Source organism: Meriones unguiculatus, chromosome 8 (genome assembly GCF_030254825.1).
Source record: "Meriones unguiculatus strain TT.TT164.6M chromosome 8, Bangor_MerUng_6.1, whole genome shotgun sequence".
Classification (NCBI taxonomy): Eukaryota; Metazoa; Chordata; class Mammalia; order Rodentia; family Muridae; genus Meriones; species Meriones unguiculatus.
Genome location: NC_083356.1, coordinates 34,632,573 through 34,645,000, shown reverse-complemented (window position 1 = coordinate 34,645,000; position 12,428 = coordinate 34,632,573). Strand labels below are relative to the sequence as shown.

At 42.6% G+C, this 12,428-nt stretch overlaps 2 protein-coding genes across 2 annotated transcripts in view; both read right to left on the bottom strand.

Annotated features, from left to right (window-relative positions):
* Oc90 (otoconin 90) overlaps positions 1 to 646 on the bottom strand; it is a 29,906-nt gene extending 29,260 nt beyond the window's left edge. Inside the window, exon 1 of the mRNA XM_021642061.2 lies at positions 483 to 646. Within this exon, the coding sequence (XP_021497736.2) occupies positions 483 to 597 (115 nt within the window). The 5' untranslated portion in view covers positions 598 to 646. The remainder of the gene's footprint in view (positions 1 to 482) is intronic.
* Positions 647 to 7,216: 6,570 nt separating this feature from the next.
* Hhla1 (HHLA1 neighbor of OC90) overlaps positions 7,217 to 12,428 on the bottom strand; it is a 50,084-nt gene continuing 44,872 nt past the window's right edge. Inside the window, exons 16-17 of the mRNA XM_060390563.1 lie at positions 9,005 to 9,087; positions 7,217 to 8,040 (exon numbers count right to left, since the gene is read on the bottom strand). Coding sequence (XP_060246546.1) covers positions 7,997 to 8,040; positions 9,005 to 9,087 — 127 coding nt within the window. The 3' untranslated portion in view covers positions 7,217 to 7,996. The remainder of the gene's footprint in view (positions 8,041 to 9,004; positions 9,088 to 12,428) is intronic.

Sequence of the window (12,428 nt, the reverse complement as noted above, 5' to 3'; positions counted from 1 at the left end):
CAGAGCTGGACTTTCAAGCTGCTGCTCCAAGTCCAAGAATCAGATGTTTTTTTTTTTGTTGTTTTTGTTTTTTTTTTTCTGACTCTTTTGTGCTCATGTTAAGGCCTTAAGGAGACATAGACTAAAGCATTTCTCTCAATCCTCTAGGGAGAACCTCTGAATTGTTCCTTTGAACAGCCGAGGAGTGACACTACATTGGAGAAAACTTACTTTCCCTCTCCCAGCAAAAAATCAGTTGCAAACAGCATCTTGTTTAGGGGTTGTCGTTAATGTCAAGTTGCGCTCTTCTGTGCTGGGATTTTTCTGAGCGGAGGTTTTAATAGTTAATATTAATTCTGTAACTTAATACTGATATTTGATTCCCTTCACTCATTGGGCAGAGGAATGAGAAGAAACTAATAAACAAGTCATCTGGAGGTCAACAAGACTTCCCTGCAATGCTGTAGAGTTATCAGATGCTAAACTGGAAATACAGTACTCACCAACACAGGGGACCAGCAGCACACTGACTACAAGCAGCATAATCATTGTGGCAGCAGAGGACAAAGTGTAGCCATAGACTAGAGCAGCTCCCTGGAAGAGAGGCCAGCAAAACATGACAAGGATGCGTTTAGAAATCCTGTATGAGAACCACCAGAAGCTTCAGGCCCCCTTTGTGCCAAAGGTCCAAAATTTGAAAGGGTTTCTGTCCCACCTTCAACACTAACTAGCAGCTTGACAAGAAGAGATAATGTTCCCTTCTGGTAACTCAGCTTTTCCAGCTGTAAAATGGCAAGCTAGCCGTGTTCTCCCTGAAGACACGGCAGTGTGTTGTTCCTTCCCTCTTTCATTCCACAAGTATTTTACTTCAGGCCTAGCTTGAGGGAGGTGGGTTTGAAACCTACCAACACCACTCCAGATATGAGTAAATCTGGTGACCACATGGTGGTGCTGCCTGCCAATGAATGGTCTTTTCCCTGTAGCATCACAGCCTTCCTTTCCTCCTTTGGTTTTTGTGCACTTGGATTAAATCTGGTTGCTGTCCTAGAATGTCAGTGGATATCCTCAGGGACTGCTGTGGGGACAAAGGACGAGGGCGGGAACAAAGCCCCGCCACACTTCCATTGTAGCTTCTTGTGTTCAGGTCATTAATTATTTGACTTAAATAGGCACTCTAATACCCAACATGTGTGTAGTTAACACGAGGCAGAAGATCAGACAGATTTTAGAACAATTTTCGCCTTAGTTATAGTGCCCTAAGCAGTGGAAAATGATTGGTTGACTTGTGCATATTCTGCTTTAGATCTGATTTTGGGACATTGTATGAATGACAATATGGCATATGCAGGCTGTAAAGAGGGTTGTAGATATTGGGCATTACACAAAGGTGCTTGGCTAAGAGGGCATATAAAAACCTCGAGACAGCTAGGCTAGATTCTCAAGTGTGCCCTCTGCAGAACCTCATTAAACTGGGAGGAAGGGCACTTTGTATGATGTGCTCTTCTACAGGCAAAGGCGGCATCCCACAGTTTAAGAGATGCCATGCTGGGGTCACTCTTTGAACTCAGTTTACTATGGAGAGTCCTGAGTGAAAAGACCTTTGGGGTGGTGTGATCACTGTTTTATAAACCTATCTCTATCACGGCCTCTAGTGGTTGCAAAATGAATGTGTATTAAATGAAAGAAAGTGCAAGGCGTGAGTTTTTGAAGATCTTGACTGGAGTAAGTACCCTGTAAGTACTGCTGTCTGATTTTCCTTCAGCACACACTCTACATGTAATCATCTTCTAAACAGACAAGCTCTCCCAGCGCTTTGCAGCGTCAGCTTTTACACCCTCCTCTTCAGGCTAATGATCATTTCAGATTGAAATAAATGAACAAGACTCCCAAAGGATTGTGCTAAGGGCTTCCACTAGTGTGCAGCAAATGCCTTTCAGGAAGAGGGAGTCTGCAGACCCCTTTTAAAGTCCAATTCACAAGACTGAGGCCACTATACCTTGGGCAATCCAGTCACCATCTGGCATTTATGGTACCTTTGGTTACTGTTACCATCAGTCAGGAGGGAAGGCCAGAACATAGGAACCTGGAAGCACCATACCTGGACATCATCTTGTCTAATTGCAAGTTTTAAGATGAAGCCTTTGAAGCTTGCAGACTGATCGCTTACGGCACAAAGTTTCCACTTTTCCTTGTGCCTGACTCCCAAGCTCAGCACTGTTACAGTGGTAGCACATACCCGGTAGCTCTTGTAAGGAACCTTCCACCCCAAACTGTGATAACTGAAGGACAGAAGCTGCTCCATGGCACCAGGCATTACAATTACAGCAGCTGCCTGAGCTGCATCCAAAGCCTAATGCTATTCCCTGTCTCCTGTTTGTGTGGAAGCTCTTCTTTGGTAAATAAAGTGTGTGTGTGTGGGGAGGGGGGGGATCCAGTTGGAGCAGCCACCTCTCAGGTGCCCTCCCCCCTCTGTCCTGCATTTCAGGCTATATAAGCTGAGGGCCACTAGACTTCCACTACCTAGGATGTGTTTATGGGAGTGTAAATGAGAAAAGCCACCAGATCACAGGCACAACTCCACCGCTAGGTCTATTTTAAGAAATAACTTACCAGAGAGAAGAGTGGAGAGCAGGGAGTTGCTTTGTACAGAGTTTCAGTTGGGGAAGGGGAAATAGTCTGGAAGTGGACAGTAGAGATTATGATACAAAACCAAAAATGTACTTTACACAACTGTCCACTGAAAATGGATAAGATGGTGAATACATATGTCTATATGTAGCTATATAAACATTATATATACTATATATAATACCATAAACATACATACATACATGCATACAGTGCTGACTGAAAATCATACAGCAGTCAATTATTGGAGGGTGCTTATTCCAGTCTGGTTCTTCTAGAACTCACACCTTGCATTTTCTTTCATTTAACATTATATATATATATGCATATATTGTAATATAAAATTTTAACTAGGTTATAAACTTGGGAATCTTGTTCCTTGCATTAATTGGATCATTCCTTGTGTCAGATGCCCCACTGAGCATGCTCCATGCACTGCCTAGAAACAAAACCCTAAGACTTAAAAAAACAAAAATGTCATGACAAGACTGTCCTGGGTCTTGGAGCTCTTTTTCCTCAGCACTGATTCATTTAATGCTCCTGAAGGAGAGTCTTGTCATGAGTCACAAGGCAGAAGCTCTGTGCTCAGGATCACCCACTGACATGAGGGGCCACAGTGGTTGTTCCACAGCCTTCTGTGACCATGCTGAAGCAGCATGTGTAATAGAGAGGTTGGGCAGAGGGTTTTCTAGAGCAGTTTAACAAATGCTGCCAACTTGGCACTGCATCTCCTCCTACAAGGACTCAGAGTGCCTTTGGAGTCCTGCAACACCAAGGAGCAAATATTCAGCACTCACAGTGCTAAAGACCTGACCCTTCCCTTCCCACCCACTTCTTCTCTCCCTTTATTTCTCCTTTTCACCCATCCACTTGTCCTTCCATCTAGTGGTTTTCTTTCCTCTTTCCTCCTCTCCCTTCTCCCACTCCTTCTCCCACGTATTTCTCTCTGACCCCACCTCCTTGCCACATTTCTCCTTCTTCCTCTTCCCTCTACTTCTTCACACCATTACAAGAAGGTACCTACTGTGGTGTGAGGCTCTCCTCAAAGGCTTTTGAATGATCCGATGCTGCTTAGTTTTGAGCAAATGGGAACAGGGTCTTTTTATACCTCAGGCAAAGACCCCCTGTCATGTGAGCACCTTCCCACATTCACACCAAGAGCTTTTCATGCGCTCTGGCAGGTGGGCTGCATCAGAGGGGAGGAGATATCATAATGATATGTCTTGGCACAGGTGAAGGTTCTATATTAAACGGTTCCATCTTGAGCCCCATGAAGAGACTCGAGCTCTAATTAAAGAACAATGGCTGCCTTGTTCCATACACCCCAGCCCACTGCAGTGTATCAGAGGTTCTCTGATTATGTCTAAAGATCACAAGGGAACAACCTTGGAGGTTGAAAATCTGAAAGATGTTGAAAATCACAGGCTCCCTTGCTAGGAAAAAGGCAGCCTTTGTCTTGTCTAGCTTTTGCTACAGAGGATATCTTTGGTGACTCTTTAGAAGTCCCTGATTAGACATGGGGATTTGATTTCTCTTTTTTCTATAGTTTTCTGTCCAAATTGTGAGGTACAGTCAAGTTGGGCTTTATAATTAAATACCTTAGGTTTTACTTCCAGTACTATTGAGCTCCATCTTAGCTTCCATGTCTGCTATATGGAGCTCATCCTACTGGACTGTGAGGTTTAGGGGGATCTTAAGAGTCTTCCCTTCACTTCATAACCCTTTGTAAAGTGTTTTCCTTCCCAATAGTGTGCCACCAGTGGTCACCAGGACTTTGTCCTTGTCTTTTCATTCACCACACCAGGCTGTTTGTGTAATTTAGGAGAAGAGAACTGAGAAGAACAGCATTTTTTTATGCTACCATGTGCCATCATTTTAAGAAACCAGTCAAGTCAGCCTGGCCCAGAATTCTCTGAGCTTCAGCTTCCAACTTTGCCTTTTGTAGAGACAGACCTAGTTAAATGATTGTATCTCTCTGTCTTTCTGTCTGTCTTCCTCTTTCCTCTTCTCTCCCTACTTCCCTGACTCTCTTTCTTACTCTGTTTCTAGTCTGCAATGGGGTAAAAAAAACAAAAAACAAAAAACAAAACAAAACAATAAAACCTCTACTGCTATGTACTTCTAATGTGCCAATCATGTGGGACCAAGCAAAGTCTAAATCTTCTAAAATCTTGAGCTAAAATAAATTGTTTCTCCTTAAGATTTTGTATCAGGTAACTTTCCATAAGAGACCAAAAAATATCTAATACAAAGAATGTATCTTAGTATGTGTTATTGATACTCCTGGTCAAAGCATTCTTTTCTGTGGACAATATCCTGGGCATTGAGGAATCTCCCATGCCCCTAGCAATTCCCACCACAACCTCTAAACAATATAACTAGACATTGCCAAAGTGCCACATATTCTTCAGAGCCATATCTTTTCTTCTTATGCTGATAGAACAGAGTGAAAGTTATGTTTCCCCAGGAACACAGATTGAAGAAGTCAGAGTTGTTCTCAGCACGAGTTTAATGACAGATTTCACTATGATACCAGTTGAATTCCCTGCTCACACACCCCAGAACTGTGCTTTGTAGAAAGAGAAAAACACACACATGTACACAGAAGCAGCCCCTGGGAAGAGAAGTACGCACATGCTTTTGCCTTCCCCTCTCCTTCTTTCCCTCCATACCCCTCCATCCTTCTCCTCTTTACTATTTTCCTTTTTCTTCCCTTCTACTCTTTCTCTTGCCAACCTGGCTTTTCTTTGAGGCACAGAGTATATAGAGAAGCTTCTCCCTTTAGTTCCAGGAAAATGTAGTTTAATGAAGTTGCCCAGGCAACCACACAATCTTCTTGGTCATCTGGGGCATGCAAATGTCCCATCTACTTTACCCAATCAGTAAAGCACTGGTAGCCACATATACATCAATTAGAATCTAAGTTCTGTGTCATCTCCTGGAGCTTGCTACTCTTTCTAGCCATCACATATGTCAAGATGTATATGTCTATAGTCTTCCTTAGGCTCTGGAAGACCAGGGGACTCCACTACTAAGCAGGCAGTTTGCATGTGGACTTTGTGTCTTTTCTACCATTGCTTCTGTTACACAGGAAGTATGACTCAGAAAGAACTGGTCCCATGTGTTTCTTTAGTTCTTGTCTTCAATACACCTCAATACTCTGAGGTGCCCCACATTCAAGGCCATTCAAGGTAAAGTCGTGGTTGGTAAATGCCCCACTGAACAGAGTAGTTGAGTCCACATGGGTTTTTCTCAAGAAAACAGCTTTGCATGTAGGCTCAAGACACCAGCTAGGTGATATGTTGCTTTCTGGAACACTTTAGCCATCCTTTTGTTGTGACTGACGTAAGTCCACCAAAGAACAATTACTTTTAAAGCTGTATATAGAGTTTGTGTTACCACCTTGCAACTGCATGGGGAATTTCACCAGATCATGCAGCTCCGAGTCTTTTATGCAAAAAATCATATCCTGATTACCAATAACAGTTAGTGAGAAGTGAAACTACAGAAATTAAAGAGCGAGGTTAGTACATTTAGGTACTTCCCCAGAACTTGATCTAGGTCTTTGATGGATTAAATCTTTGTTTTCATTTTGGCATGTATTGCTACCTACATTGCTGCGTACTGAGGTCACAATGGTGCCTCTAATATGGTATCAGTTTTGCTAAGGTCTGGAGGCCTGTTACACTTCCCTGCCAAAAGCCCTTAATTACTATAAACGTTGTCTATAAAAAAATGGTCCAACTAAACTAACATACTCATAATAAAAGGGATATATTTTTGACTTCTATTGAGGTGGGCATTATTTTTGTTCCTTAGAATACCGCCTGCCTTTACCTCACCTTTGCAAACTCAAAGCTCACTCTTTAGCCCTCAAAATCATGACAAAGTATGCTAATGAAATTAGCAACTGTGTAATTTGAAAGGTTTCTCAAGTGAAACTTTGAGAGAATCTGAAAATGAACCTTTCTGTGTACCTGGATGGAAGAACTCATGCTGCTTGTCTTACCAAGTCTAAGCTCTATAGCCCTGAGCACCTTTTTGTTCACACAGAGTATCAGGGCATTCACTATCTTCTGGGAGAAGGAACTGTTTTGTGCTTGGATTATGAAAATAAATAATGCTTTAGGAAAAGACCTACAGTAGAGGAGGGACATAGCACATCAAGAGGAAAAATGTCCCTGGTAATCAAAGGTTCCACATAGGATTGTTGGACAGAGCAAAGTTGTGTAGCCATGTTTTGTACAGACCTGTGAATTTATAAGACTAGGAATAGTGAAAAAGGACCTGATACAATTAAGGGGCACTTCAATATGGGTGTGCAGAAAAATCGGACTCAGCAGGTATTAGCTATTCAAAGGAAGTTCTGGCTCCCAGATCCCAGGAAATCACCCCTAACACTTTGGAATAACTCACCAGGTGCATCATTACAATGAGGATCTTGAATCATGCAATATCAACTTAACTACTGGAGACTGAGTACTCAAATACAACCCTTCAGCCACCCCATGCTTAAATGACCAGACACCAAGGCTCATGAGCTTCCATGTTGACAATGTTCTACATGCATTATGTATTTTCCATATATAGTCCAAATGTGTTATCCCATATTATTGCTGGAGAGTGATGTGTAATGATTGTATGAGAAACCAAATGGTGAAGAGAACAAGTAGGTCATGCCTGAGCTCTCCTGGAAGCTTCTCATTTTCCTATGATACACAGTATGAATAAATCAGTTTTGCTGAACTCTGAAGTCTGACTACTAAATGGCTGAGTCCAGCAGTATTCTAGAAGAAAACTGGAACACAGTGAGACATGCAGAAGGGAAGTCAAGATAAAGGGAAAATTAAGATCTCCACATCTCCATGCTCCCAAGAAATGTTTCCATCGCCTCCTCCTTAGGAACTTGGAAGAGGATCTTGATGCTGTGGCACTGCAAGCTGTATGCAGCCAAGTGTTTACCAGTTGTACAGCACCATAGTGAGAGCTCTCTGGAGTGCAGAGTCAGGCCTTTTCAATGTATCCTCCTGCTGTCATCTCAAAGTACCAAGTTTGAGTCACCTCCAGTATTTCTCTATGCTGGATTGCTATGTGCACACTAATATGAACCCTTTACCCCAGTTCTCTGGTATCAGAATTGCTTCTGGCATAATGGTAGGGTTTTAAACCCAGTTCACAGTTTTCCATTCCTCTGAAGCAGGCAGAGAAACCTGGTGTTATTCCACTGACTATGAAACTTCTGCCTTCAGTGCATTACACAGATTGACAGGAAAGAAAATCCCTTCCCTTCTACAGATAACTTGGCTGGGCACGCCTGGATTCTGAAAATACAGCCAAGCTGGAACAAAACCAAAGTGAAGGTTTGGTGGTAGAAGTCACTGTTTGCTGTTCACACAAACTTGCAGACATTCTCAAGGCATTTTTGCTTCAAGGCTGAAAGAGCAAGAAAGGGACTCAGGGCACTGATACTGGAAAAGCACAGAGACATAAAATCAAATAGTACCACCCACAGTTCAAGTTCTTCCTGAGGGCAAGCACAGTGCAGGTCCTTTCTATGAGAGTCCCTTGCTAGTCAGCAGCAGAGTGGAGGAACAGCCATACTTTTTCACTGTCTGCCCAGATGCTGTTGTCTTGATACCCAACTGTATCCAACTCATCTTCCTATTATGGTCATGTAAACTCATTAATAAACTGATCAGTAAACATAACAAGTTATGTGTCCAGAGGTTTCATCAGAGTAGGGAGGAAAGACATAAGATAATGTGCTGGCAAACTGTCTTAGTCTATGCCCACACAACAAGGTGAGGGAATTCTGCCCTTGACTTCAGAACCCTCAATCCAGTGAATGGAGGGCTTTTTGTCCTCTCTGCCTTAAATTATTTGCATACAACTTGGTTGAAAATTTCAGTGTTTTTGTGGGGTTTGTGGTTTGGTTTCTATTTTCCTTCCTTCCTTCCTTCCTTCCTTCCTTCCTTCCTTCCTTCCTTCCTTCCTTCCTTCCTTCCTTTCTTCCTTCATTCCTTCCTTTGTTCCTTCGTTCCTTTCCTTCTTCCTTCCTTCCTTCCTTCCTTCCTTCCTTCCTTCCTTCCTTTTTTTTCCTTCCTTCCTTCCTTTTTTTATTTTTTATTTTTAGCTTGGGTGGAACTCAGAGCCTAAGAACCTTGCTTGGGTTCACACAGAGGCAGACGTAAGTGATCAACTGACTTCACAGCTTTCTGTCCTTTTTGTAAACGCTGAAGGGTTGACTGAACAGTAGCCTATCTTGACTTGACGGTGACTTCGTGAGCTACAGCAGTCTTCTGGACCAGGCTAAGGTGAGTCAACCTATCAGAGTCACAGAACCTTCCATCAAATGCACTCACTACTGAGCCATCACATCAGTATACTGGGTACTTACTGCGAGAGTGGGATACCCTCTTCACTCTCTGACAGATCAGTGTAGCATTCTTCAGAAACCAAGAATAGAATTCCAGACAATACCTACAGGTTCAATCAGAGGTGGGAGTGGTCACTCTCCTGTGATGATCATGGAGAAGATAACCAGAATAAAAAAAGAGTAATTATACAAGTATGGACATGGCCCATTGTTTACATCAAAGAACCCTCTATTTATCTTTATAGAGTATGGCAGGAAGGGTACAGAGGAAAGTTTGTTAGGAAAGAGCCCAGACTTTGGGTCCAATGAGATTAATTTTTTAATCTCAGATCTACAGTGTGTTAGCCTGTGTGAGTTTAGGTTGGCTACTTAATTCTCTCGGTCTTCATTTATTCATATGTAAGTAAAAAGCAGTGGTATATTAAAAGAGATGATATATGTGAAGTTCCTGAACTATACCAGTGTGTAAATGTCCAATAAGTGGGGATGTTCATTTGTATAATGGGAGGAAGAGCAGGAGGGGAAGAATGCTGTTGGTTGCCATGCAGCAAATGCATTGCAAAGTAATACACAACTGATCTTAGACACTCAGTGTTACTTCAGAACTCTGTAGTGGAGAGGCCACAGGCATGCTGTAAGGAGAGATTTCAGCCAGGTTGTCAGTGGTTTGATGTGACATATCTAGCATCTGACATATCTCCAATCAGGCATGTTGGAGTTTTCCTCTGCAAGAAGAGGTGCTTTTAACGGCGGACCTATCTCTTCAGCCCCTGATGTGTGGATGTTAACCTAGGTAGTCCAGCCTGTTCTAGAAAACTTTGTTATTCCTGTAGTCAAATAGACCAATATTTAAATCAGGACCCCAATCAGGAAAGTGAAAAGAACTAAGTGCTTTAATAAAGTACATTCACATTGGAAGTTGGCCCCAAACAGGTTAGAAGAAAAGAAAGAAATCACGGCAAGAAGGAAAGAGGCAATCCTATGTCTGCTGGACAGTGGATCACCAGCCAGAAGAGACAGCAGCAAGTGTTCAATGAGCACAGAAGGGAAGGGGTGTGCTGCTTTGTTACAGAGGCTGCAGCCTCAGAAGAGACACCTATTTCCGGAAATGCAGAAATGTAGAAAAGCTTCTGGTCCCCTCCTTTCTGCCAGTGTCTTCCACTGCATAAGCAAGCAGGAAACTGAATGGCTAGGCATTCTGGAAAATGGAGTTTGCATAAGCCAGATCAGTTAATATAAAGCTGACTGGAAACAGCAGCGGTGTATCTCAATGATGGACACAATAGGACCCCTCTTCTTATAAACCTGGACCTGCTCAAGGACACTTCAAGAAGGGATAATATGTCAAACCTGGACAACTCAGTACAGCTCAACACAGTACCTAAGCATTTGGTTGCCATAGCTACAACATGTCAAGTGTGCCAGAAAAGGAATCCATGCAGCAAGTACAAGAGAACAACACAGCAGTCCCAGCACAGCCACTAGCCCAAGAGTACAGTGTTCCTGGTGCTGGCGAAAGTATCAGGTACATTGTCTCATTTCATTTCACAACACTGCTTCTGTAGCAAGAATGTTGCTGTCTTTCTCTTGAAATTATGTGACATGTGGCCTGGAATGTGGGCAGGACTAGGTTCATTATGGGATAAATCAAATAAGGTTCAAAGAGCCTACCTGAGTAGTCCCAACACCACATTGCATGTAAGTCATAGAAACTAAAAGCCTGCCTGACTTCTAGCCCAAATCAGTATGTAGTCAGCTAAATATTGGCTTTGGGACCCTTGGCTCATATTCTCACCTCAATCCTTCTCAGTTGATGTGATGGCATATGAGGTATATTTTTTAAGCAATTTTAAGAAGTCTTATACTGTTTCCAACATAGTAAGGATGTCAAACTATGCTGGCAAATAGTCTGCTTTATGATGTAATGCTAACAAATGAGATATTAGGCCATCTGAGTTGCTCTGTGAACCTTCAGACATGGCCAGGACTTCCGTCATCATACGGCTTCTTTTCAAAAAGCCAAAGTTGTCATTTGGAGCCTCAATTCACAGCTTGTTTGTTAGATGGAAAATTTCTGCCCCCATGACCAGGAAAGACAGTACTTCATGATAACATAGCCAACCCCAAATGTGGGCCAGAATATCTTGGTCCTTCCCCCAAGTTAATATGGCAAGGCAAGTCACTAGTACATAAATAGCCATACTTGGCAGGGAATAGACTCAAAGTTATGTTAACAACAAGGTTTGTTGAATGACTTAGAGATTAAGTCTTTCATACAGAAAAGACTAAACCAGTTGTTCTCAACCTTCCCAATGCTGTGACCTTTAAAGGCAGTTCCTCATACTGTACTTAGCCCCAACCATAAAAATGATTTTCATTGCCACTTCAAAATTGTAATTTTGCTACTGTTATGAACCATAATGTAAATATTTTTGGAGACAGAGGTTTGCTAAAGGGGTTGCAACCTACAGGTTGAGAACCACTAGGCTAAATGATCATGGAGGAAAAGCTGTGGTGAAGGCAGCCTGCTGTTTCTGTCTTTGGATTTTGGTATCAGGGCCAGTTTTAGTGCCATCGGTATGAAATAGACTGAAGCACTCATCAATGTGCAAATTCTATACATCAGGAGACACAGATACATGAAAACCATGAAGACGTCATTATTTGTCATCTGTCATCCATTAAAAGTGAAAGGGACTCGGTTTCTGTCATCCTACAATATGGAAAGGCATGTCTCCAGTATTGTGGGAGGGATTCCAAATTGGAAATTTCAAAAAGGACTCCACTTGGAAAGAGGTTAAATAAGGAAGAGAGATTAAGAAACCAGAGTTTTTAATCTGACAAAATGAATGGTTGAGCTTCTAGGGTTCTGTATGTTTTACTAATAAATGAAGAGACAGCTATTCCTCTTAACAACAGCTGCTGGCTCCTGCTCCTGTCCTACCTGGGCAGTAGCAGGTGTGTATGGCACAGCTTGCAGCTCTTCTAGCATCTAGTAGCAGAGCCAGACTCACAGAACACACTGAGTTAAAAAAGATTGAACAACATAGGAAGAGTCAGAAAACAGGAAACAAGACAGGAGCCTACCACAGAGGGCCTCTGAAAGATTCTACCCAGCAGGTTATCAAAGCGGATGCTGAGGCTCATAACCAAACTTTGGGCAGAGTGCAGGGAATCTTATGAAAGAAGGGTAGATAGAAAGACCTACAATGGACAGGAGCTCCACAAGGAGAACAACAGAACCAAAATATCTGGGAACAGGGATCTTTTCTGAGACTGATACTCCAACCAAGGACCATTCATGGAGATAACCTGGACTCTGTGCACAGAGGAAGCCCATGGCAGTTCAATGTACAAGTGGGTACCCTAGTAAGGGGAATAAAGACTGTCTCTGACATGAACTCAGTGACTGGCTCCTTGATCACGCCCCGCCTCCTCCCCAGGG